The sequence below is a fragment of the Enhydra lutris genome, unplaced genomic scaffold (assembly GCF_002288905.1).
Source record: "Enhydra lutris kenyoni isolate GAN:26980312 unplaced genomic scaffold, ASM228890v2 scaffoldscaffold10, whole genome shotgun sequence".
In the NCBI taxonomy this organism is placed as follows: Eukaryota; Metazoa; Chordata; class Mammalia; order Carnivora; family Mustelidae; genus Enhydra; species Enhydra lutris.
The window spans coordinates 6,389,363-6,414,193 of NW_019154094.1; the positions used below are offsets into that span (position 1 = coordinate 6,389,363).

The 24,831-nt window shown below is 45.5% G+C and overlaps 1 protein-coding gene, 1 long non-coding RNA gene and 1 pseudogene across 5 annotated transcripts in view; 1 reads left to right on the plus strand and 2 right to left on the minus strand.

Moving 5' to 3' along the window:
* Positions 1-435: 435 nt before the first annotated feature.
* Positions 436-5,893, minus strand: LOC111144072 (annotated as a pseudogene).
* Positions 5,894-13,840: 7,947 nt separating this feature from the next.
* On the minus strand, positions 13,841-17,315 carry LOC111144073. The gene is made up of 3 exons (XR_002640362.1): positions 16,945-17,315; positions 15,472-15,574; positions 13,841-13,869 (listed from the first exon to the last, which is right to left on the minus strand). It is a non-coding gene; the product is annotated as an uncharacterized LOC111144073 (long non-coding RNA).
* A 241-nt stretch (positions 17,316-17,556) lies between these two features.
* Positions 17,557-24,831, plus strand: part of LOC111144178 (DExH-box helicase 30) — a 28,955-nt gene continuing 21,680 nt past the window's right edge. For 2 of the 4 annotated variants that reach the window (XM_022498361.1, XM_022498364.1), the window contains exons 1-4: positions 17,557-17,606; positions 19,474-19,568; positions 20,236-20,342; positions 21,252-21,306. In XM_022498361.1, coding sequence (XP_022354069.1) covers positions 20,318-20,342; positions 21,252-21,306 — 80 coding nt within the window. In that variant the 5' untranslated portion in view covers positions 17,557-17,606; positions 19,474-19,568; positions 20,236-20,317. The remainder of the gene's footprint in view (positions 17,607-19,473; positions 19,569-20,235; positions 20,343-21,251; positions 21,307-24,831) is intronic. The other 2 variants (XM_022498366.1, XM_022498363.1) reach the window with 1 other exon arrangement.

The window sequence follows — 24,831 nt, forward strand, 5'->3', positions numbered from 1 at the left end:
CCTCAGACCGGGAGAAACCTGCATGACTCCCTGAGGCAACCCCCAAATTCGCCAGTCCCCTTTGGCCATCAACCCAGAGCCTGACATACCATGTGATCCCGGTCCTCAACTCAGATCCCTGGGGATCCCACCTCAGCGCTGCCAGATCGGGCCTGCCATGCCCCTAGGCCCTAACATGAACTCTAGGTTGGGTTTCTAGGCTGGTGTCCCAAGAGGTCTGGCCTCCAAGCCCTCCAGATTGGGGACCCCTGAACCACACCCCAGGACTCCACCTGCCACCCAGGAGGAAACAGTGCCGATGTCGATTTGGGCAGGAAGCTCATGAGAATTCGCTGGTGTTGTACAGTGATTCAGGTCACAGTCATACCTGCTGTTCAGGGCACTTCTCGCTAGTAAGAAAACTACACACGGTATATTAAATAGCAATACGTTTAAGGGGGAGAATATAAGGCACGAGCTAGGGATATGAGTCGTTGGGGGTACAAACTTTACATGAGGCTTGTGAAGAAAACCTTGGAGAAGGTGGGGAAGCCAGCCATTGCTTTGGGAAGACCATTCCATGCCAACCATGGAGCAAGGACAAAGGCACTGAGAGCTTGTATTATGTCCTCTGTGTCACACAGCATTCTTCAGTGCCTCAGGATATTTGCACGGTTTTTTTCTCTCTCTCTCTGCTTGGGACTGCTTCTCCGCTCCACTCTCACATTGCATACTAACTCCTGTCCTTTAGGTTTCAGTTCGAGGGTCACCAATTATAGAGGTTTCCCGGTCAGACACTGTTGTCCACTCTCCCAATAGCCATTCTCTGCTTCTTGCCTGCTAGCACAACACATTTTGTTGGGTGGACAGCTTCCCCTTTCCCAGTCCCAGGGGATGAGCCTGTACTAGGTGGTTGCTGTCATTGGTGGTGGTGGTGATGGTCATGCCAATGATGGTCACTGCCAATGGCACTTAGTTTTTTCTTTTCAACATCCTGTTCTGGAGCTTTCTTGACTCCTTTTGCCTAGAAGCCAAAGAGACAGGCATTGGCATGAGCCAGGGGAAGACAGGCCATCGCCCTGAAGTTCTTTGTAATGACTCTGGCGTTCTCCTTCTTACAGACATTCCATATGGATATGATCGATCTTGTCATGCGGACAGCCAATTTGAGTTCTTCAACAGAGCAGTCTCCTTCTTTGGGGGCCAAGAGCTTCCTGGGGAAGAGGATGAGCCTTGAGTGTCACTCCCTCGGTCGCTGCCTATTGGCCTGTAGGGACTCCATGCACTTCTTCCATCTTCTTGGATCCACCGAGATCCCAATGGTCCAGGCCACCTTCTTGTGAATGCCAGCCTCCTTGTAACTCTTCCAAGCTGAAGCCCTTGCCAGCTTGGAGGTTGGTGTGATAGCTCACCATAGGGCACCTCACAATGGGCCAGACTGGTGGATAGGACGTGGGATGTGGGGCTCCAGGGTGTGCCCGCACTTGCCCAGCATTGCCTCTGCGGATCTTCTGCTATGGCTGGTTGAACCATGTGGCCATGTGTAGCTATTAGTCCTTGTGGAAGCCAGCCTTCAGGATCATGCTATTCTGGCTTGGTGCCATGGCTGCTGCCTGTGGGCCTGGGGGCATGGGAGAGGGAAACTTTTCAGGTCCTGAGCTCTAGCTGGGTGTCCCCAGAGCCCAGGCCATGACCCTGTCCTTTCCACAGCCCACCCGGAGCAGCTCTGGAATGCTGCCTGCTGCTAATGGTGCCTAGATCCAACATACTCCTAGCCTTCATTGTTTTAAGACTATCATGGCAATCCCATGACATTATCCCATAATTTTCCCTGATAAAAAAGGACCAGCAGGTTAGTATCCAAAAATCTACAAAGAATTTATCAAAGTCAACACTCAAAAAACAAATAACCCAGTTAAGTAATGGGAAGAAGACATGAATAGACACTTTTCCAAAGAAGACATCCAGATGGCTAACAGACACATGAAAAGAAGTTCAACATCACTCATCATCAGGGAAATACAAACCAAAACTACAATGAGATACCATCTCACACCTGTCAGGTGGGCTAAAATTAATAATACAAGAAACAAGAGGTGTTGGCGAGGATGTGGAGAAAGGGGAACCCTCTTGTACTGTTGGTGGAAATGCAAACTGGTGCGGCCACTCTGGAGAAAAGTATGGAAGTTCCTCAAAGTGTTAAAAATAGAATTATCCTAGGATCCAGCAATTGCACTACTAGGTATTTACCCAAAGTATACAAAAATACAGATTCAAAGGGATACATGCACCCTGATATTCATAGCAGAATTGTCAACAATAGCCAAACTACGGAGAAAGCCCAAAATGTCCATTGACCGATAAATGGATAAAGAAGATATGGGGGTGCCTGGGTGGCTCAGTGGGTTAAAGCCTCTGCCTTCAGCTCAGGTCATCATCCCAGGGTCCTGGGATCAAGTCCCACATTGGGATTCTTGCTTGGCGGGGAGCCTGCTTCTCCCTCTGCCTGGTGCTCCCTTGCTTGTACTTGCTCTCTCCATCAAAATAATAAATAAAATCTTTAAAAAGAAAAAAAAAAGGAGCAGCAGGGAGAAGACCTCCACTTGGTTGAGTTAGTTTAGGATGCCTGGAGTTATGGCAGCCATCTAGGAACCAAGTGGGGAAATTGATCTAACCATACTCCCACCTACATCTCTACCTCTTAGGTGAGTTAATGTCCTCCCAGTTATGCCATCTGTGGTTGGTGTTTGATTACTTCCAGCCAAAGGCCCTACTGATCTACATCTACTCTTCCTAACTACTTAATTTAAAGTTATGTCTCCACCCCTGCCTACAGCTGGTACTCTCTCTGCCTGTTATCTCTTTATTTTTATTTTTATTTTTAAAAAGATTTTATTTATTTATTTGACAGAGATCACAAGTAGTCAGAGAGGAAGGCAGAGAGAGAGGAGGAAGCAGGCTCCCTGCTGAGCAGAGAGCCCAATGTGGGGCTTGATCCCAGCACCCTGGGATCATGACCTGAGCTGAAGGCAGAGGCTTAACCCACTGAGCCACCCAGGCGCCCCATCTTTTTTTTTTTTTTAATGACACATATCCCACAACTGGATATGGATGTGTATATATATACATATGTGTGTGTGTGTGTGTGTGTGTGTATGTGTGTATCCTATATATGTCATTCTTTTGTTTCTTTCTCAAGGCCTGTAAGTTCCTTGAATATGGGACTTTTCTGTCTTGTTCACCCTTGTACTCCAGCACCAAGCATCCCGTCTGGCACAATTTGAGTCTGTTGAATAAATGATGGGTGCCTGGGTGGCTCAGCAGGTTAAGCCTCTGCCTTCAGCTCAGGTCATGATCCCAGAGTCCTGGGATCGAGTCCCACATTGGGGGGGTCTCTGCTCAGCAGGGAGCCTGCTTCCCCTCCCCTCTCTGTCTCTCTGCCTACTTGTGATCTCTCTGTCAAATAAATAAATAAAATATTAAAAAAAAAACTGTCAGGCTTGTGACAGACAAGGAAAGTCTTAGGAACTGTTCTAGATTGAAGGGGACAAAGGGACCTGACATACATATGCAAATGTGATCCTGTGATCCTGCCCGTTATTGGGAGAACTAGCAAAACTGTGAATATGGTTTATGGATTTCATGGTATCAATGTTAAATTCTTGATTTTGATGGATACATGTAAAAGATTGCCCTGATTTGTAGGAAATACATACAATTTAAGGGTCATGGGGCATCGAATATGCAACTTACATTCAAAAGAGAAAGAATGTAAAGGAAATGTGATAAAGACAATAGGGACCTTGGTAAACAGTATACAGGAGGTCTTTGCATTATTCTTTATACACTTCTACTGATGAAATTACTTCAAACTTGGGGCGCCTGGGTGGCTCAGTGGGTTAAGCCTCTGCCTTCGGCTCAGGTCATGATCCCAGGGTCCTGGGATCGAGCCCCACATCGGGCTCTCTGCTCAGCAGGGAGCCTGCTTCCTCCTCTCTCTCTCTGCCTGCCTCTCTGCCTACTTGTGATCTCTGTCTGTCAAATAAATAAATAAAATCTTTAAAAAAAAAAAAAAAGAAATTACTTCAAACTTAAAAAATATGTACTTAGATACAGCTGAAACTACACTCCAAGCCTATGACAAATGTTTGATATCACAGTAAGGACAATAATTTTATAAGGATCAAACCAGGTTTATTAGTTTGTTCAGGTGCTGGGGCACCTGGGTGGCTCAGTGGGTTGAGCCTCTGCCTTCGGCTGGGGTCATGATCTTGGGGTCCTGAGATCAAGCCCTGCGTCGGGCTCTCTGCTCAGCAGGGAGCCTGCTTCCCTCTCTCTTTCTGCCTGCCTTTCTGCCTACTTGTGATCTCTGTCTGTCAAATAAATAATCTTAAGAAAAAAAATAATTTGTTCAGGTGCTGAGTGTGGTAATGGCTCCCAGGGCATTCCCAGTCTCCTTCTCAGAGCCTACATGGCCTGGGAATCAAATAAAAGCACAGAAGACACGAACATTCCAACATAAAACATAACGTACACTATCCTCATGGATAGTGGTGACATCACTTCTAGGTTCCCTGAGTCTTGGCTGGAATAAAGAGGGGAAGAGTCATTCTCAGCAGGGCTCCCAAAACACAAAGGAACTAAAGTCTTTCAAAGGCAGGGTAAAAACTACCCTGGAAAGGTTTCCTTTACCTGATGGAACTTTAGGAGGCAGTTTGGATGAAAGTGAAGTTCAGTAAAGAACAATTTTTTAAAAATTGTGCTGGAGTATGATGCACTTACAGAAACGCCTATAAATCGTAACTGCAGGGCTTGACAGATTATGACGAAGTGGACACGCCTGTGTAACCACTGCCTAACTCATGAACTGGAACCTGGGAATCAGCCCAGAAGCGTCTCTCCATGCCTTCCCCCATCACAACGGCTTCTTAATCTGAGATTACCATTCTCCTGACTTTCTGCACAGATATGTTTGACCGCTTTGATAGTACTTTAAATTGCTCATTTTTAAAAAGAGTTCATTTATTTATTTGAGAGAGAAAGAGCACAAGGGTGGGATGAGGGGCAGAGGGAGAAGCAGACTCCCTGGTGAGCAGGGAGCATGATACAGGACTCTATCCCAGAATCCCAGGATCATGACCTGAGCCAAACACAGGTGCTAACCACCTGAGATACCCAGGCACCCTGCTCAGGGATTTTTTAATTTAATTTAGTTTATTTATTTGACACAGAGAGAGAAAGAGAGATCACAAGTAGGCAAAGAGGCAGGCAGAGAGAGAGGGGGGAGTAGGTTCCCTGCTGAGCAGAGAGCCTGAAGTGAGACTCAGTCTCAGGACCCTGAGATCATGACCTGAGCCAAAGGCAGAGGCTTTAACCCACTGAGCCACCCAGGTGCCCTTTCTGCTCAGGGATTTTAAACTGAATCTTACTTCGAAAATTAGACTTTTGGTTTTTTTGCATACAAATACTCTATACCCAAGGTAGAAATTCTGAGTTCACTACTGGTATTTTATTATTCTATTCCATTCCATTCTATTCTAATTTTATTTTCACTACTGGCTTTAAAATTTTACCAGATTAGGGTGTCTGAGTCACTCAGTGGGCTGAGTGACTGACTATTTCACCTCAGGTCATGATCTCAGGGCCGTGAGATCGAGCCCAGCATCTGAGCATGGAGGAGCCCAACCTCCTGAGCATGGAGGCTGCTTGAGATTCTCTCTCTCTCCCTCTTGCCCTCCCCCCACCTCACGTGTGTGCAGTCTCTCTAAAAAAATTAATTAATTAATTAATTAATTAAATTAAATAAACTTTAAGAAAAGGCACAGTTCATTTCTGGAAAGGGCATTTAACAAATGGTGAATTTTGCCTCTCAGCATATACAATGTTGTATACATTGGGACACCTGGGTGGCTCAGTCAGTTAGGTGTCTGCCTTCAGCTCAGGTCATGATACCAGAGTTCTGGGATTGAGTTCCCCATCAGACTCCCTGCTCAGCAGGGAGCCTGCTTCTCCCTCTGCCTGCTGTTCCCCCTGCTTGTGCTCTCTCTCCCTCTCTCTCTGACCAATAAATAAATAAAATTTAAAAAAAATAAAAGTAAAAGTTCTATCCACTGGTAGGTCAAACCTGAAAGAAAAGATTCCATTAGCCAATTCATCCTGATTCCACAAAGTTATCAGACATCTATGATGGGCTATAATAATAGGTCTTAGCAACACAACAAAAGTATGTTCCCAGATGACAGTATCAGATAAATGAAGTTCAAATGGGCCATTGTCTGTTTAAACACAAGTTAAACATAATTGCTGGTTTTAAACTCAGTCCAAGTAATCAGATATTCATTGCAGTCCATGACTATTGACTAATAGCCACTGCCACTAGAATTAACGTACTAAAGATAAAAGTAAAGATGAGATTGGCAAAACTGGGCAACTGGTCAGAGCTGAAGGGTGTGTCCCTTTATAAATCCCTGTTCATCTCCTGCTTCTTTTTTAAAATTTTATTTTTTATTAAGATTTTACTTATTTATTTGACAGAGAGTAGAGAGAGAGTGTGTGCGAGTAGGCAGAGTGGCAGGGAGAGGAAGAAGCAGGCTCTCCACTGAGCAGGGAGCCCGATGTAGGGCTTGATCCCAGGACCCTGGGATCATGACCTAAGCCAAAGGCAGCCACTTAACTGACAGAGCAACCTCGGGGCCCCCAAATTTATTTTATTTTTTAAAAAAGATTTTATTTATTTGAGAGAGAACATGAGCAGCAGGGAGGAACAGAGGGAGAAGCAGGCTCCCCGCTGAGCAGGCAGCCCAATGTGGGACTCCATCCCAGGACCCTAGGATCATGACCCAAGCTGAAGGCAGATACTTATCTGACTGAGCCACTCAGGTGCCCCTCACCTTCTGCTTCTTCTAGAAGGACTTAAAACAAAGTCTAGTAAGCTTGTGATAAAATAAAAGAGACAAGAGTGAGGAAAAGAATCCTATCTGGTAACAGACCTCCCAGACAGTGAACAAGCCCACATGATTTTCCATGGTAACTGTTAGCCGGAAAGAGAACAGCCTTCCAACAATGGCAAAGACATTAACTTGCATAAAACTGGTTGTCCTTAGATCCTATGAAAGCTCTCTAGGTGCATATGTCCTGCCTGAATCATAGCTAAAGAAGCTGTATTCACAAGAACATCTAACGAATTCCCATCAGTGAAGAGGTGCAGTCCATAAAGAGGCTGGCCTCCACACCTGCTGATCTACCAGGCACTTAAATACATTCTTGAGGAACGCCTGGGTGGCTCAGTCGGTTAAGTCTTCGGCTCAGGTCATGATCCCAGGGATCGAGTCCCACATCAGGCTCCCTGCTCAGCAGGGAGGCTGCTTCTCCCTCTCCCTCTGCCTGCTGCTCCCCCTGCTTGTACTCTCTTTCTGTGTCAAATAAATAAAATAAAATCTTTAGAAAAAAAAAAACAACAAAATACATTCTTGGCAACTATTCTGAGTAGCTGAAATTCTAACTGCTATGAAATTTTAAAAATTATTTTAGAGAGAGAGAGAGAGCACACGCACACCTGGAGGGAGAGAGAGAATCCCAAGCAGACTCCCCATTGAGTGTGGGAGTCCAATGTGCGGCCTGATCATGACCCTGCATGACCTGAGCCAAATGAAGAGTCCCATGCTCCACTGACTGAGCCACCCAGGGGCTCCAAAAAAAATTTTTTTTTTAAATTTGGAAATGATCCTTAGATGAAAGATTGTATGTCAGCTCTAAAAGAAACGCATTCCTGATCCCTGAGACTATAGCCAAGTCATACAGGGAAACAGATTCGGTAACCAATGTTGCTGACCTCTAGTGCTTAATAGAAGAATTACATTTCCCACTCAAAAGACCCAAATAGCACTGGTACCAACAAAACAAAAGGAAACAAAAACGAAGAAAAACCAAGAAAAAAAAAGCCCGACTGGCTGGATAAATAAAATTAAAAAAAAATTTTTAATTATTTGTTCATCAGAGGGAGAGAGAGAGAGAGCCAGTGAGCACAAGCAGGGGGAGTGGCAGCAGGAGGAGAAGCAGGCTCCCCGCTGAGCAAGGAGCCTAATGTGGGACTCGATCTCAGGACCCTGGGATCATGACGGGAGCCGAAGACAGACACTTAACTGACTGAGCCACCCAGACATCCCTATAAATAAATTTTTCTAACAAAATCCTAAGTTAATTACTGTCTTTATCTTCCTTCTGCAAAAGAACTGACTCCTCTGGAATCAGGGATGGACCTGTTTGCCCTAAGGGTTGACTCTTTTCTCCCCGGGGAAGGGATAAAGTCACAAAATGATGTTCCATGGTGGTCAGTGGAAGATGAAAAGGAGTCTTCTGAATCTTTACGAGAATGGCTAAACCTGCTTGCTAGAAACCTGAGGACAGGGCCTACTCTGGAGCTGGAAAACAGAAAACTATTAAGAACCTGGGTCCCTGATGACATTACCGAAACCCTGAATCAGTCAACGAGGATTTGCTGTACTTGAGGACTTCCAGGTATGCGAGACAATGCACGTCTCTACACGCTAAGCCAGGAAGCAGTCAAGGTTTCTCTTTCTGGTTGCTCCAAACATCCCAAATGACACATACCTTTGTATTCTAGTTTTACCTAAACTTTTAGTTCCAACTTTTATTTTTACATGCACGCACACAAAAAACCAATTTTAATAGTCAGTAATAAGTTAAATGTTACCGATACATTTTTCTCATATTAGTTCATGTCTTTGTTTATTTTATCCCACTCCTTTCCATTGGGTTTTTTCTTCTGAGAAGCACATTTTCTAGTTCTTTCAGTGAGGGTCACTGGCTAAGACCATCTCTTACTCGTTAGGGAACAGAAAATGTATTTGCCTTTTCCTCATTCTAGTACAAGTTTAGCCGGATATAGAATTCTTTTTCTTTTTTTTTAAGATTTTATTTATTTATTTGGCAGAGAGAGATGTCACAAGTAGGCAGAGAGGCAGGCAGAGAAAGAGGGGGAAGCAGGGTCCCCACTGAGCAGAGAGCCCGATGCGGGTCTCGACGCCAGAACCCCCGGATCATGACCTGAGTTGAAGGCAGAGGCTTTAACCCACTGAGCCACCCAGGCGCCCCTCAACTTATATTATGCACTTACACGGAAGCCCTTCAATCTAGTCTTCTTGTTTTTTAATTGTTCTTTTTAATTTTTCTCTTAGAATGAGCTGCTCATTCAGAATACAACATAACTTTCCGATTCATTAAATCTCTCTCCACTAAGACCTACAAAGAGTTTATGAGATCTATGTTTATTCAACAATAAAGATTTTATTTATTTATTTGACAGCTAGGGATCACAAGTAGGCAGAGAGGCAGGCAGAGAGAGAGAGGAGGAGGCAGGTTCCCCGCTGAGCAGAGAGCCCGACGTGGGGCTCGATCCCAGGACACTGGGACCATAACCTGAGCCGAAGGCAGAGGCTTTAACCCACTGAGCCACCCAGGCGCCCCTCAACAATTGCATTTTTAATTTCTAGCTGGTTCTTTACATATTTATCTGTCACCTTTTCGTTTCTGATGACTTTTATTTCATAATTTCTTACTCTTTTAAAATAGGTATCCTTCCTTTATGTCTGGATATTCTAAAATACATACTTTAAAGTTATTATCAGGGTTTTTTTTTTCCATTTTAATTGCAGTGAATTCATCTCTTGATGCTGATTTTTGTTGGCTCTTTCTTTTGGCTAGGTTTGCTTGTATGTTTTGAAAGCTTGATTTATAAACATCTCATGAATGGGTATCTTTTCCCCCATACATGTATCTCCTTCCCTAATGGTTTTGTGATAATCTCTACTCGATCATCCAGGAAACCCAGCTAGAAATAAGTCTTACATTAGTAACTTGAGACTCTGTCCCCACTATAAATTTTGGGTGACAGGGGAATCCATGCATCAAATGAGGGGGTAACTGGATTTAGGTCTGCATTCAATGTCATGTCTACTTCCTAAGTATATAACTTCCTATAAGCTAAGTCTTCAGGCATGGATGGGTTGTGGATCTTTCTAGTCTCTGTTAACTTTAGGGAGCCCCACCTAAATTCATAAATGCACGCACTAATCAGGGCCCAGTCATCCACATTATATGCGGCACTCGTCCCCACCCACTCAATCATATTACTTAATAGGTTATAAACTTCAGACTGCCTCTATTTCTGGATCCATAGCCCAGCAAGATTACAGCTCTGTTTCTGGTCAACATAAATGTTTATCTTGTTTCGATTATGGACATGTAATTTTAAGCTCTTATTAATTTCACCATGTGTTTGAAACAAAGGAGTGTCATCAAAGTGTGTACAAAGCTACGTTGACAAGAAGTCAGTTTCATTCATGTTTTTTCTTTTTTCTTTTGTTTTTAAGATTTATTTATTTATTTATTTGACAGAGAGAGAGAGAGATCACAAGTAGGCAGAGAGGCAGGCAGAGAGAGGAGGAAGCAGGCTCCCCGCTGAGCAGAGAGCCCAAAGCGGGGCTCAATCCCAGGACCCTGGGATCATGACCCGAGCCGAAGGCAGAGGCTTTAACCCACTGAGCCACCCAGGCGCCCCCACTCATGTTTTTTAAAAAGCCCATATTGGGGCACCTGGGTGGCTCACTCGGTTTAGAGTCTGCCTGCAGCTTGGGTCATGGTCCCAGGGTCCTGGGATCGAGCCTTACACCAGGCTCCCTCCTCAGTGGGGAGTCTGCTTCTCCCTCTGCCTCTGCCTCTCTCTCTCTCTCTGCCTCACATGAATAAATAAAATCTTGAAAAAAATAATTAAGAAGCCCATCTGTTGGTCCTTTGGCAGTACCATGGTTAACAGTAATGGCTAAAAAGCAGCCTGGGGGGTGCCCAGCTGGCTCAGTGGGTACAGCATGCTACTCTTGATCTTGGGGGTGTGAGTTTGAGTTCCACACTGGGCATAGAGCCTACTTGGAAAAAAAAAATAAAATCATTAAAAAAAAAAGCAGCCTAGGAGCTATACATTCTCCTTCATTAAGCAGTAAATATTTTCTAAGATTGAGAATAACTCATTTGTACAATTCACTGCATATCAAAAAATGTGATACTCCGTTACCCAACTCTCCCTATTTCTGATGATGGGGCCAAAAAATGAGCCCAAGGCTTTGAAAGAAGTCCACATGTAAATGAAATACATTCGTGTTTCGGTGTTGCAGTGGTATCACACTTAAAATACTGACACAAAGGACAGGGATAAGTCTCCATTTACTCAAAGGAATTTACCTATATTTTCAGTATAATGCAAATGATATTCAGGATTTACTGGCCTTCCAAGGTATAAAATTGGTTTTGTGGTTGTGTTGAATAAAATCTTAGAGAGATGCACTCTGGTTTAATTACAAATTAAACGGTATGATTTAAAAATCTGGGGTGGTGGACATTGGGTCACGGTCAGGAACTATACAGGTGCAGGTCTGAAATTTCACCCAATTTACAAGCTGAACTAGTAGCTATCCTGTTACCATTTCATAGGTGCTGACAGAAGACACAAGACTTCTGGGTCAGACACAAAGGACTTTAACTACATCAAAAGTAGTAGCCAGATCTTCATGTTGGTTTGTAACAGTTCCCTACACCCCCAAGTTTCCTGGGTGTGATATGAAAGCGTTGACCATAGTTGTCTGCTCACATAGTATTCATTATCAGAGGAGAACACTGAGCTTGGGAGATTCCATTTTTATAGCAAGTGGAAGTTAAGTTTGCCTTTTGTCCGAGGGGAGACAATACTTCATCCCTCAAGGTTTCTTACTGAAAACACAACTCTGAGCAAAAGCCCAGGTGTAGAGCAGGTAGGGAGTTGAATTCTTGGTATAACCAACAAGAAATTGCAGGGACACTCAGGGACCATGGCATAACATATACTGTCTTGTTACTCTGTGTATGTTTGAAATTATTATGGAATTATTATCTAATTATAATATAGAGTAAATATACATTTTAAAAAGAAACGTACATCTGAGTTTAATATATTTGAAAATGCATGCATGGCTAGCTAGCACAGGTGTGTTAATGGCTATCATTATAACCAAATGTCTTTTTCAGGAGCCCTGTATATTCCAAATGCTTTATTTTTATTTTTTTATTACCATAAAAAGAATACATACTTTTGGGCACCCAAAGTCCACAGTGTAGAAGAGTATAAAGTGAAAACTAAGAGACTCTGATGTAGCTGCACAGTTGACGGTTCTAATATAGAGGTGCCTGGCCGGCTTGGTCAGTAGAGTGTGTGACTCTTGATCTCGGGGTGGCGAGTTCAAGCCCCACATTGGGTGTAGCACTTACGTAAACAAACAAAAGTTCTGATATATTTTTGCAGAAACGTTCTATGCTTATATAAGCATATGTATAAACACATGGCCTTTTTAACCCACTGAGCCACCCAGGCGCCCAACACATGGTCTTTTTAAAAACACAATTGGAATTATAAACATAAAATCATAAAACATGACTTTCTAAATTCAACATTTCCTGGATAGTTTTCAGCGTTTGCACACTAGACCTAACTCATTCTTTTAAATTGCTGCATACTACTTCATTTAATTGATATTATGGACTGATTTGTGTCCCCTCCAAATTCATATGTTGAAACCCAGCCCCCAATGTGACTGTGTTTAGACAGAGCCTTTAGGGAGGTAATTAAGCTTAAATGAGGTCGTAAGAGTGGGACTCTGATCTGATAGGACTAATGTCCTTAAGAAAGGAACAGACACCAGAGTCCTCTCTCCACCAGCACAAAGGAAAGATGTGACGGGACAGCAAGCAGGCTGCAAAGCCGGGAATAAAGGCCTCAGCAGAGAGCAACTCTGATGGAACCTTGACTCTGGCCTTCTAGCCTCCAGAACTATGAGAAAGTAAATTTCTGTTGTTTAAGCTGCCCAGACTGGGGTATTTTATGATGATAGCTGGAAACTAATACAGATACATTCTATTTAATACAATCAGCCTCTTAATAAGGGATAGGTAGGTTATTTTTAAAAAATAAATATTATAAGTAATGCAGCACTGAATTTTCTCTTTTTAAAAAAGATTTTATTTGATAGAGCGTGCATGTGTGCACACAACCTGCGGGGGGGGGGGGGGGGGAGGAGAAGCAGACTCCCCACTTAGCAGAGAGCCCGAAGTGGGGCTCCTCAACCCCAGGACCCTGAGATCATGACCTGAGCCAAAGAAAGACGCTTAACCAAATGAGCCACCCAGGTGCCCCAGCAACGAATTTTCTTACATGTATGCAGGGGTATGGTTAAATAAACTCCAAGAACTGAAATGAGTCAAAGGGTATGAACATTTTAAATCTGATACTGCCGAACTACCCTCTGAATAAGTACTACCAATATACGGTTCCTGCGACAGTGTACAAGTGCTTGTCTCCCAAGTGGAAGTGCCCATCCAGAATTTACTCAGCACCTACTTCTCAACAGTGCCAGATCTTGTGCAAGGTGCTAGGAGACAGTGGTGACAAAGTATTAAGTCCCTGCCCTTCAGGCCTTTACTCTAGGGGAGAAACAAGTGAAAAGTAAGGATAACACAGATAAATACACGACGCGGTCTCGGAAACTGTCTCTGAGATAATATCTGAGCAGAGACCCAGATGAAGAGAGAAAACAAATCTTACAAATCGCGTGACGAAAGAATGCTAAGTGGGTTCCATAGTTTTAACTATCTTTAAAAAATAAGCAAAGTTGTGGGGCACCTGGGTGGCTCAGTCAGTTGGGTGTCTGACTCTTGATTTCGGCTCAGGTCATGATCTCAGGGCTGTGAGATTGAGCCTGGTGTCGGACTTCTTGCTCAGTGCAGACCCTGCTTGAGATTCTTTCTCTTCTCTGTTCCTCCTCCCGCTTGTGCTCTCTCTCTCTCTCTCTAAAATAAATAAAACGAATAAATCTTAAAGAAAAAAAAAGCCAAGTTGCAATTCTACTCCTAGGTATGTACCCCCAAAGTAAAAACAGGTGTTCCAACAAAAACATGCACACCCATGTTCACAGCAGTGCTATTCCCAATGGCCAATAGCCAAAAGGTGGAAACTACCCAAATGCCCAACAACATATGAATAGACAAACAAAATATGGAGTATTATTCAACCACGAAAAGAAATGAAGCCCAGGGGGCCTGGCTGGCTCAGTTGGTACAGCATGCAGCTCTCGATCTCAGAGTTGTGAGTTCGAACCCCATGCTGGGTATAGAAGTTACTTAAAAATTAAAAAGAAAAAAAAAAATGAAGGACTGACATATGCCACAAAACAGATGAACCTTGAAAACGTGATGCTAACTGAAAGAAAGCCAGATATAGAAGGCCACGTTATATGATTTCACTTACATGAAATATCTGGAAGAAGAAAATCCATGGAAACAGAAAGCAGATTAGTGGTTGCCAGGGCCTGTTGCTGGGGAGGGTGGGAGGAGGATGAGGAATGACTGCTTAATGGGTACACATGGGGCTTCCTTTTGGGGTAATGAAAATGTTCTGGAACTCGAGAGTAGAGATAGTACTGACGGTTGTACAACATGTACATGTACCAAATGTCACTGAAATGTACACTTTAGAATTGTTAAAATGTCAAATTTTATGTTAGGTGGTATTTTGCCACAATAAAAGTTTAATACATTAAAAAAAAAAAAAAAAAAAAAGCAAGGCTGAACTTTCTCTTCCTAAACCTTAGGGCCATATGCAACGCATTTTTTGGTCACTTCCTTTCATGCCCAATACACATTTTCTATTGCATTATGGATGTTAAAAAAAATTAATTTGTAAGCTCTCTTTGCATATGAAGTAAATTAATTCCCCACCTTAATAAAAACCAGAGTTTATGGAATTTTCCATATTTACATAGAGATTTGAACAAGCACCAGTTAACTGCTAATGGTTTTTTTTTCCTTAAGATTTTATTTATTGGGGCGCCTGGGTGGCTCAGTGGGTTAAAGCCTCTGCATTTGGCTCAGGTCATGATCCCAGGGTCCTGGGATCGAGCCCCACATCCGGCTCTCTGCTCAGCAGGGAGCCTGCTTCCCCCTCTCTCTCTGCCTACTTGTGATCTCTGTCAAATAAATAAATAAAATCTTTTAAAAAAATGTATCTTGGGGGGTGCCTGGTGCTCAGTTGGTTAAGCAACTGCCTCTGGCTCAGGTCAAGGTCCCGGAGTCCCAGGATCGAGTCCTGCATTGGGCTCCCAGCTCCATGGGGAGTCTGCTTCTCCCTCTGACGTTCTCCCTCTCATCCTCTCTCTCACTCTCTCAAAGAAAAAAGAAAAAAAAAAGTATCTTGGGTGCTACCACGTAGGGAAGAAGAAACTGCTAGAGGGACTTACTGCTAGAGGAAGTGGAGAAGTTCTAGAGAGTGATGTTAGCAAAAAAATGAAATCTAGGGACCGGACCCAGGAAAATAAGGTAGTGATAAGAAAATGAGCAGGAAACAAGAGGGGAAGTATATGCGAGAGAGGGAAATAGACACTCATTGGCACTCACCTTATTATAAAGTGGATCACTTTATCAACTTCACCAGATACAACCATTCATTAAGAATAGTTCAAGGAAAGGTCCTTCAGAAAGAAAACTGGAAACGGAAAATCTGCAACAAGGAAAAAGCACCAGGAATGGTCTACTTGTGCTTTTTTTGCAGGGCTTTCCTAGGCCTTAAGACTTGTTGACCTGCTTTTCTCATCCTATCAGAACATCTTTTGCAGTAGGGACCACATGTTCATCGCTTAATGTTCCCAACAGCATTTCAAACATAATCTGTATGAAGCAGAATCCATCACCTCTGACCACCCTGTCCCTTCACTACGGTAACAGTGCACAATCCTCCCAGTCCCCTGGCACAGATCTCAGGCACCTCTCCACTCACCTGTGGCCAGGGATCAGCCTGATGCTTTACCATCACCCTGTCATACCTTTTTCTTGCCTTTTTCCCTCCTGAGCACAGTTGAATCCCTCGATACCTCTCATCTCATTAGTTCCCTTGCTTCTATTTTTCCAGCCAATTCTATCCTCACACTTTTAGAATAACCTTGAAATCCGAGGCTTATGTTACTTTCCTATTTAGAACTGTAAAAATAATGTCTTAGAGTAATTGCATACAAATAAAGTCAACGTCCCCCAGTACAGCGTTCCCAGCTACACTTTCTTGTTCTATTGCCTTTAAAGCCCGCACGCATATCCAACCCTCTGGTCACACGAAGCTACTGCATATTCTTAGAATTTGCCTTTTGTTCCACTGGCTGTCTTCGCTTCTGTGGTTCCTTCTCCTTGATTTTGCCACTGATTAACTATTCCTTTCTCTCAACCCTCTAACACTTGATCCCTCCTCTCCCAGCATTGATCACTTTCTTTTTGCCTCACACAATGTTTTCATCTTGCCTACCATGCCCGAAGCCCCTCCAAGGGAAGGTTGTTGTATCCTCAAAACCTGCTTATAACAATTCCTATACAGTTCACTCAAATATCTGTACAGGGATCATTTCCCACACGCCATAGCACGGTACCATGCCCTGCTCAGAAAAGATAGTAATTATTTGAATGAGTGGATGATGCGCCACGCTCACCTCCCCCACCCTTCTGGTCCAATGTAGAGAGAGAGGAAAAAAAAACAAAAAAACTTGTTGCATTTGTTTGCACAAAAATGACGGGATATGGTACTAATTCTTCATGTATCCTGAAAGGCCACGTCTTAAAAGCATATCCTAGGTCGTTCCTACTTGACCTAGCCTCAGAGGAACCCCAGCCGAGTTCTCCCCTTTAGAAGTTGGATTCCACCAAACTCCCACGAGAGCCTCATCCAGACGGCCTTCGGAGGCAAGGGGGCGGGGACGAGACCTCCAGAGCAGCCCAGCGGCACTCGGACCAGCAAGTGCCACCCTGTCTTTCCCCAGGGTCGTACAGTTTACAACGTGCCATCGCGTTGGTCTCCTCCTAACAATGTCGTGAGGCGGAAATTCTCACCTCCCTAAACAGAAGATCGGAGGAGAGCGGGTAGGAGAGTGTAGGAGAACGGAGAGGGTAAGGTAGGGTAGAGTAGGAGAAGAGGCGTGGCAACAGGCTGTGGCGGGGAAGGCGGGTGGAGGTCCAGATCCCGAGCAGGATTTCGTCCCCGGCTCAGCCCTGACTGGCCGGGGGCCGCGAGGCGGGGGCGCAGAGCTCGCGAGGGCCCTCCTCCTCTCACACTGCCGGATGCTGAGGCGCTGGGAGGGGGCGCCGTGTGGGGCCCTGGCCTCCGCAGTCCAGACCCGTTCCCTCCGCGGCCACAGAGGGCACCGCGCGTCCACCCCCTCGGCGCCTCTGCCGGAAGTCCCTCCTGCGCCCGCCGCGGCCGCCCCCCATTGGGCCCGGAGCCGGGGTCTCGCCGCGGGTTGGCCGCCCAGCGGCGTGAACCCGGGGAGGCCACTGCGAGCCCCGGGTGCGGGGCCCGCTGGAGACCCGCTCAGACGCGTGATCGGCGCGGGAGGCGGGGCGGGGAGCGCCGGGGCGGCTGGCGGGACTTCCGCCTCGGGACCCGGAAGGGGCCGCGCCGCCGCTGGTGGGAGTTGTAGTCCGGCCGTGGTTGGGGGGGGGGCCCGCGGCTCATGCGCGGTGCACCGAGGCTTGTTTCACATCTGTAACAACAGGTGAATTGGGCTTTTTATTCTCCCCTTTCGTGTCCCCTTGAGGAGCTTGCCGCGGCCGGGGGTGGTCGGCGCGAGGAGGGGCCCGGGGCCGACCGCCGGCTTGGCGGAGAGTGGGGCGGAGAAGCGGGCGGGCCCGAGGAGCAGGCCGGGCATCCTAGGCCTGCCGGCGAAGCCGGCCGGGCCGAGCCGTGGGCAGCCAGGCCTCGGCCTGCCGTTGCCATGGAGCCTGGGCGGGGGCGGGGGCCAGGCCTGTCCGCCGGGGCGGGCCTGGTAGCCAGGGGCTCCACGGGGACCGCGGGAGAGGCCGCTTCATTGGCGCAACGACGCCTCCGCCTCAGGAGATGCTCCGTTCCCCGAGGCAGGGCCTGGAGGAAGCCCCCGGAGTACCCCGGGACCTTTGTCTGTCCCCTGTGCCGCCTGGACCGTTCGTCCAAAGGGAGGCCTGGTGCATCCTGGCCCCCCTGGTTTGCCCCTTTTTGCACCGACCTTGTCACTGGGGGAGGCCAAGGGGTGAGGTGTTCTTTGTTTGCTGGTGGTGACTTGCCCCATTTCGCAGGGGAAGACCTAATGCATGTTGGGTCCTTTGTTTGCAGTGAACTGGAGTCCCAGGGGTCCTCAGAACCCCCAAGCCCAGAGTATGGCATCAGCATGCTGTCTAGCTAGTCCTCTTGTAGCCACATTGGTCACCTTAATTGTGATGTTGCAAGACAGAGATTGTCCCACTTTGCAAACCCAGTCTACAGGGGCTTGCCAAACACTGTAGCAGGTGGACTGCAGATGGCCAGGTGCAGACTCTCAAACTGTTTTTGGTTGCAACTTACTGGCCGGAGGGAAAGGAGACATTGTCTGATGGTTTCCCTTGCAGTTTCTTTGAAAGCAATAAGGCCCCTGTCATTGTAGATCTTGACTATATCTTAGAATTTACACTTAAATCTTGGAGTGTTGGAGTTTCCAGGAGGGAGGCCTCTTTTCCTGATAGAGTTTATGATAGTGCACTTTATTTGCAGAGCTTTTTAAGATGTGGGAAATACATCCTTTGCTGCATTTTTTTTTTTAAACCTGTGTAGGTTGCCTCTTTACCTCCAAAAGACATTTATCCTCCAAGCATTTTAACTTATGAAGCCATGGTCCAAAGCTTATCAGTTGGACCCATCTTGCCCCTTTTCAACCTTTATATCACTATAAAATATTATTTCCAGGAATGAACCATGGGACTTCTAGGCAACAGCATAGTATCATGGAAATAAGAAAAATAGTGTCGTATAAGCATGGAAAGCTTTGGAGTCCAGTACCTAAATGCGGATTTCCATTCTGTCCTGAGTCAGCTAAGGGATCTTGGGCAAGTTGTATAACTTTCTCTGGGAAAATCTGTCTCAGCTTCCTTCTCTGGGAAAGAGAGTTTCAACCTTTCTGGGAAGTTACATAGGTTAAGTGCTATAAAGTCTATGCTTCCATACTTTGTGAAGTATAAAAATGGCATTCAACATTTAGTTGTCATTTTCCTAATCTGTAAGAGCTTCTTTACCTACCTTAAGTAGGGTCATAGTAGGGTCATTATGGGATTAGAACTCAGAACTGAAGCGGGTCTTGCTCTGGGCTTGAAGAAAATGCTTTCAGGACTATACGCCCCTCTTTACCATGACATCTCTTTCTTGGTATCTTACAGGTGCTGGTGTAGGACAGCTCACAATTTGATGGGTCGTGAGTCTGTCATGGTGGGTCCTGAAGTGAGGCTAATGTGTCCAGTGTGTGCTTCATGCCATTAACAAAACTTGTTAGAGTTAGTAAATGGATTTCAGTGGTCTGCAGCAACTTTATTTTCCCCGTGGGACCCATCACTTTAGTGACCCAACCTTGTATTTTTTAGGAGGAGGCCCAGCCTCGTGATGAGGAATAGCAAGGAGAGAATTCAGTTCCAGTTCAAAAACCTACAAAATCTGAGACTGTCACTGCTCGTGTAAGGTAAGTTGACTTAGCCATGCATGCAGAACAGTGGCACACCTCATGCTCAGCCACACTGTAAAGCAAAGGCACATATTAAATCCATTTGTGACTGTCTTGGAAGAAGGGTATCATTTTAAATTAGTCATTATGGAATCTCTCTGTCCTTGAATCATCCCATAGTGACTCTACTTGGAGTTAAGTGGTGTTTCATTATGCAAGAACTCTTGACATAATATTATTTTACTTACCTTTGAATTATTTAAGAGAAACTCTGAATCATAAAGGTTTCCAACATAATTATATTTCAAGGAATGCAACTTTCTTTCAGTCTCCATGAAATGTTCTAGAGCTCAGTAAAATGTCTTAAAACATCCTATCTTGAATATCATACGTAGTTTTTAGACTGATGGAGGAAAAGATAGTGTTATATGAGCGTTGGAGAGGGTTGGGGACTTTCTAAAAGCGGAGCAGTCTGTTCACAAGCAAATTAATTTGCTCTTTCTTAGCAAGAAAGTATTGTTTCTCAAGTAATAAACACTTAGATGGTTTAGATTTTATAGTATTCAGGTTTTTCTTTAAGATTAGAATCTCAAATTACACCCTTTTTCTTTTAATTTGGAAAGAAGGAGTCTATAGGATGTAACTTCTTAAAGTGAATTGTATCATTGTTGATATTGTATTGAAGTTTTCTCTCTGAGCTACCATATGCTATCGGCTGAAATTTCCGGCATCCCTGGGGGAGAGGAGGCCATCAGGGCAGACCTACTATGGACCTGAAAGATTCGGCCCCAGGTCAGCCCTCTACCCGCATCTCCCCGCCATTTGAGAATTAGACGGGAAAGCAGTCAGGAGCAGGAATGTAGGCCCTATTAGACTCCTTGTAATGTTGGACATTATCCTGGTTTGTTAAAACATTGTGTAGATGTTTTTAAACTGAGGCCACAAAAGGTTACTGTACCAACCCAGGAGTACTACATTCTTAAAAATGTCTATAAGTGAGTTTGAGTGTTTTTTTTTTTAAAACAAAATCGTTAAACCAGAAGTGTTATTTATCTGTGTGTGTGTGTGTGTGTGTGTGTGTGTGTTTTAAGGTTCTAGGTATACTCATCAGTTAAATGAACAAAATGTACCAACATTTTTGCTCAACAGTTGAACTTTAACTTAATATTTGTTATTTAATAAACTCCACTATGAAAAGCTTTTTATTTTGAATTACAAAAGTTACTCCTTGATACAACCATCAAGTCCCATCCCTAGGGGCTTACCTGGGTTCTGTGAGAGCCCCATAAACTAGTTTGTCCATAGGGTAGTCATCAGTCCCGCTCGCTGATGCCACATGAGAAAAGGGGTCCATGTAGAGTTTCCTTTCTTCCCAGAAGTCCCAGGAAAATTGCAAGTATTGCGATGAGGTGGAAGTATGTCTCTCAGGATGAAATGCATCTCGTTCTGTTGAGCAGGGCTCGGGGAGTTTAGGACAGAGAAGAGAAGAAAGTTCTCAGTGAGAAAAAAACAAAACCATGTAATTACTGTAGAGTGGAGATGGCCCTTCCATCCTTAATCCTGGGAGCAGCAGCTGGGGCTCGGTAGTGAAGAGCTTCATTTTTCTCGCCTTCTGGACAGCCCTGTCTGTGTTATTGAAGTCTTCTCTGTGGGATCCTGGACCAAGAATTGTAACCATTGCCTTTTGACCCACCTTCTTAGGATTCCAGCTTTCCCTCCTGGCCAGAAATGTTCAGCCTGGACTCATTCAGAAAAGGTAAGAACATGGCTGTGCTTGGGACCTCATGCCCTCCCTCCCTGTGATGGGCAGCTGTGAGGGCCGTGGAGGTCCCGTACCAGCGTGTAGCCCTTAGACCCCTTCTTTGCATGACTTACCAAAGTCCTTTCTCTGCCTTCCCCTTGCATGGTGCTTATAACCCAGGGCTGGGTCCTTGGCCAAGTCCCTGTGTTCATTTGCTACTCCTGCCCTTGCATATCCTCTCACACATACTCACTGCCCATTGGATTCCCATCTGTTTTTCTAAGCTGGTGTTTTACGCCATTTTCTCCATGAACCATTCTTGATTCTATCAGCCAAACGCATTCTCTCGCCTCTCTCTGATTTTCCTCTGTACCGCGTCTGTACCTTCTTGCGCTTAGTCTGTTCTGACCATCGTATCTCTAGACTAGAGGCTCCCTGCACCCAGGGCCTGCTGTGCTCCTTTATCATCTGCGGCACCTGGCACAGCCTTCTGCAGGGTAGGCCTCAGCGAACGCTGGGGAAAGTGGTTTGAGTCATTGCTATATTGGTGGTCATAGAAACTGTGGTAAGTTTTGGAACCCATGCTGTCCAGCAGCTGGGGTCAGAGGACTGTAAGCAATGGCAGAATTGAGCCGCGGCTGGGCTGTAGGGTAGCATTCATTCCTGCTTAAGGAAGTAAGCTATAGCTGGGGAAGCCTTCACGGACCACATTCCAGAGGGCTTTGCGTGTCTTAGGAGCAGGACTTTCCTCCTCTGAGGGAACAGTGAGTAAAAAGCCTGTTATCTCTGTTGATGCTCACTGTAAGACTCCACTCTGAGCATAATTTACAAATCAGTGAGAACCGTTATAGACCTTCCCTACGCCGATTCAAAAGCTCCTCCCCTGTCCTCCCAACCCTCCCATCCCCAGCCCCCAGCGGCTCAGTTAGTAGAGCTCAGTCAGTAGAGCTTTAAAAAGGTCCTCCCTTGTCCTCCCAAGACCCCCACCCCCGCCCCCAGGCGGCTCAGTCAGTAGAGCAAGCGACTCTTGATCTCAGGGTTGTGAGTTTGAACCCGATGTTGGCTCCACAGTGGGTGTGGAGCCTACTGGGAAAAAAAAAAAAAGAGTCTTCCTCCCTCGGGGTCTCCTCTACCACTCGTGTTCCTAGAGACCCGGAAAACCTTGGCTGAGTGGTGTCCTGTTGAATGGGGTCAGAAGGAGGGCTGGGTATACCAGGGCTCAGAACAGCCTCTTCCTGCCTCCTTGTTTTGTTGGTTTGTTTTAATTTTATTTATTTGACAGAGAGGGGAGAGCAGAAGCAGGGGAGAGCCATAGAGAGAGAGGGAGAAGCCGGCTCCCCACTGAGCAGGGAGTCTGATGCCGGGCTTGATCCCAGGACCCTGGAGTCATAACCTGAGCTGAAGGCAGACGCTTAACCAACTGAGCCACCCAGGCGCCCCCTCCTTGTTTGTTTTTAGTCACTCCGTGTATTTTCGTATTGCATGAAAAAATTAATCTATCGTCCTGGTTTCGTTGGTTAACTGACTGGAAATAATTGGGTTTGAGATTAGTGTGGACAGCACATTTTGAGCTGAAAATTAAGTACACTTTGTGTTTACTTATTAATCAGTGGGCTTTGTTGTCCGCCCACTTGTGAAAGTTAGATGAAAATAGATTCTCCCATGGTGGGAGTGTCTGAAGGAACAGCGCTGATTTTGTAAAGAGACAGAGGGCCCAGTAAAAGTCATGATCCTCCTTTTTTCTGTGTTATTTCACTCCGACGTGATACGGAGATGGTACCAGGTGAGAGGGTTGTGGCAAAATTCCTTTAGAGTGTTTGTAATTTTTCTTTCTAGGCTTGGGATTGATTTGTTCGAGAGACTTTTCGCTGGGGGTGACATTAGCATTCAGTTCCATGGAAGTCAACAGAGCGTCTCTGTGCAAAAGTTCTGGAGCCAGAGGCCTGATTCCCCTCACACTTTGGCACTCAGGCTGGCCAAGGCTGGGGGCCGGTGATTGGGCCTCTGTGCCTTCATTTCCTCCTGATGTAAGTGAGCCAGATCCTAGAACCTGCCCACACAGTTGTTCTAGGGATCAGAGGAGTTAGTACAGATAAAGAGCTTAGAAGAGGGCCTGACACCTGGTAAATTCACGGGTCTGTGGTATTAAATAGTTTTAGGACCTAATAATCAGACATAGTCTGATTTGGGGCCTTGCTTTCCACAAAGCAAGGTTAAGTGTTACATTCTTACCAACAACCACTTTATGCTTGAAGGTCTCAGGGAAAACCATTAATCAGAAAGAGTTTACTGCCTTGGATGTTTTCCTTCAGGCAAACCTGCCCTTTCTTTTCTGACCGTTAGGCTGAATGCCCTTTCCTGTCTTCTGAACGCTAGTATCACTTGCGGTTTGCACCATGACCTTGGCAATTGATCATGTGCAGCCTTGTGACATTTTCATTGTTGTATAGGACCGTTCTTTATCTCTAATCTAGTTTTTAGGTTTCTTTGCTCCTCATGATGGGATTATGAGCTCCCTAAGGTGTCGTGAGTCCCGAGGGGGAATGTCACATGGTGTCAGGCTGGAGTCAGACTCTCTGGGGTTCATATCTGGTCCCCATTAGCGTTAGCAAGGTATTAACTTACCCGATTCTGTTTCCCAACCCCTGTCTTCAGAGGTATGATGAAGATGAGAGAGAGTACAGGAAGAGCACCTGGCTGTGGTCTCTCTGCAGCCCTCAGTCTTGAGTTGGCAGGCCCTTGATAAATGTGAGTAGTTGGATCTCTCTGGGGTGCAACCCTGGAGCTGGTGTTTTGCCAGAGAGGGACAGTCTGGCCCCAGCATGCAGCGTGCTGTGCAGCCGCACGATCGGAGGAGACAGCTCGGTGTCAGAGAGGCTTTCTTGCACTCCGGGGCTTATCGGCTCAGCGGGTCAGGCCGCTGGCCGCTTCTGAAGGTGAGAGTTGGAGCAGTGCCCTGCAGCTTGGTGGACAGTGGCCCGCTGGGTCTGCAGCTGCCATCTTGTCTCTAATGTAATTCAGCGGAGCTGCCAGTACCGCCCCACTAGCGTGTTCATGAGTGGTAAGTGGCCTGTTACTGCCTTTGCTGGCTTCTTAGCACAAGTTTCTTGTCTCTTGGAGACAATGCCATCAGATTCAGGCCACAGAGAGCAAGCTGAGTCCTTTACAGTCAGCACAAAACTTTGGAAAACACTAGATCAACAGCAAGAATGTGCCATTTTCCTCCTCCAGCTCCGTGTTCAGAAGAGGGCTCTGTGATGTGGAATTTTAACAACTCCCCCTCTCCCGCTTACTGAAAATGCTTTATGAAACAGATAATCATCAAATCACTTACTTCTTTTTTCTTAATCCAGCATCCTGGAAATGAATGAGAACCCTTCTCAAACAGGACTGGAAAGGTTGAACTGATCATTTTCCACCTTAGTTTCAAGATAAACCTTGATCCTAGGCACTTTGTTCCAGAAGACCCTACAGGCATTTCTCCTGTATCACTGGATGTGTTTTCTGCAGAATGACACACCTCTCAAGTCATCAGAGGGC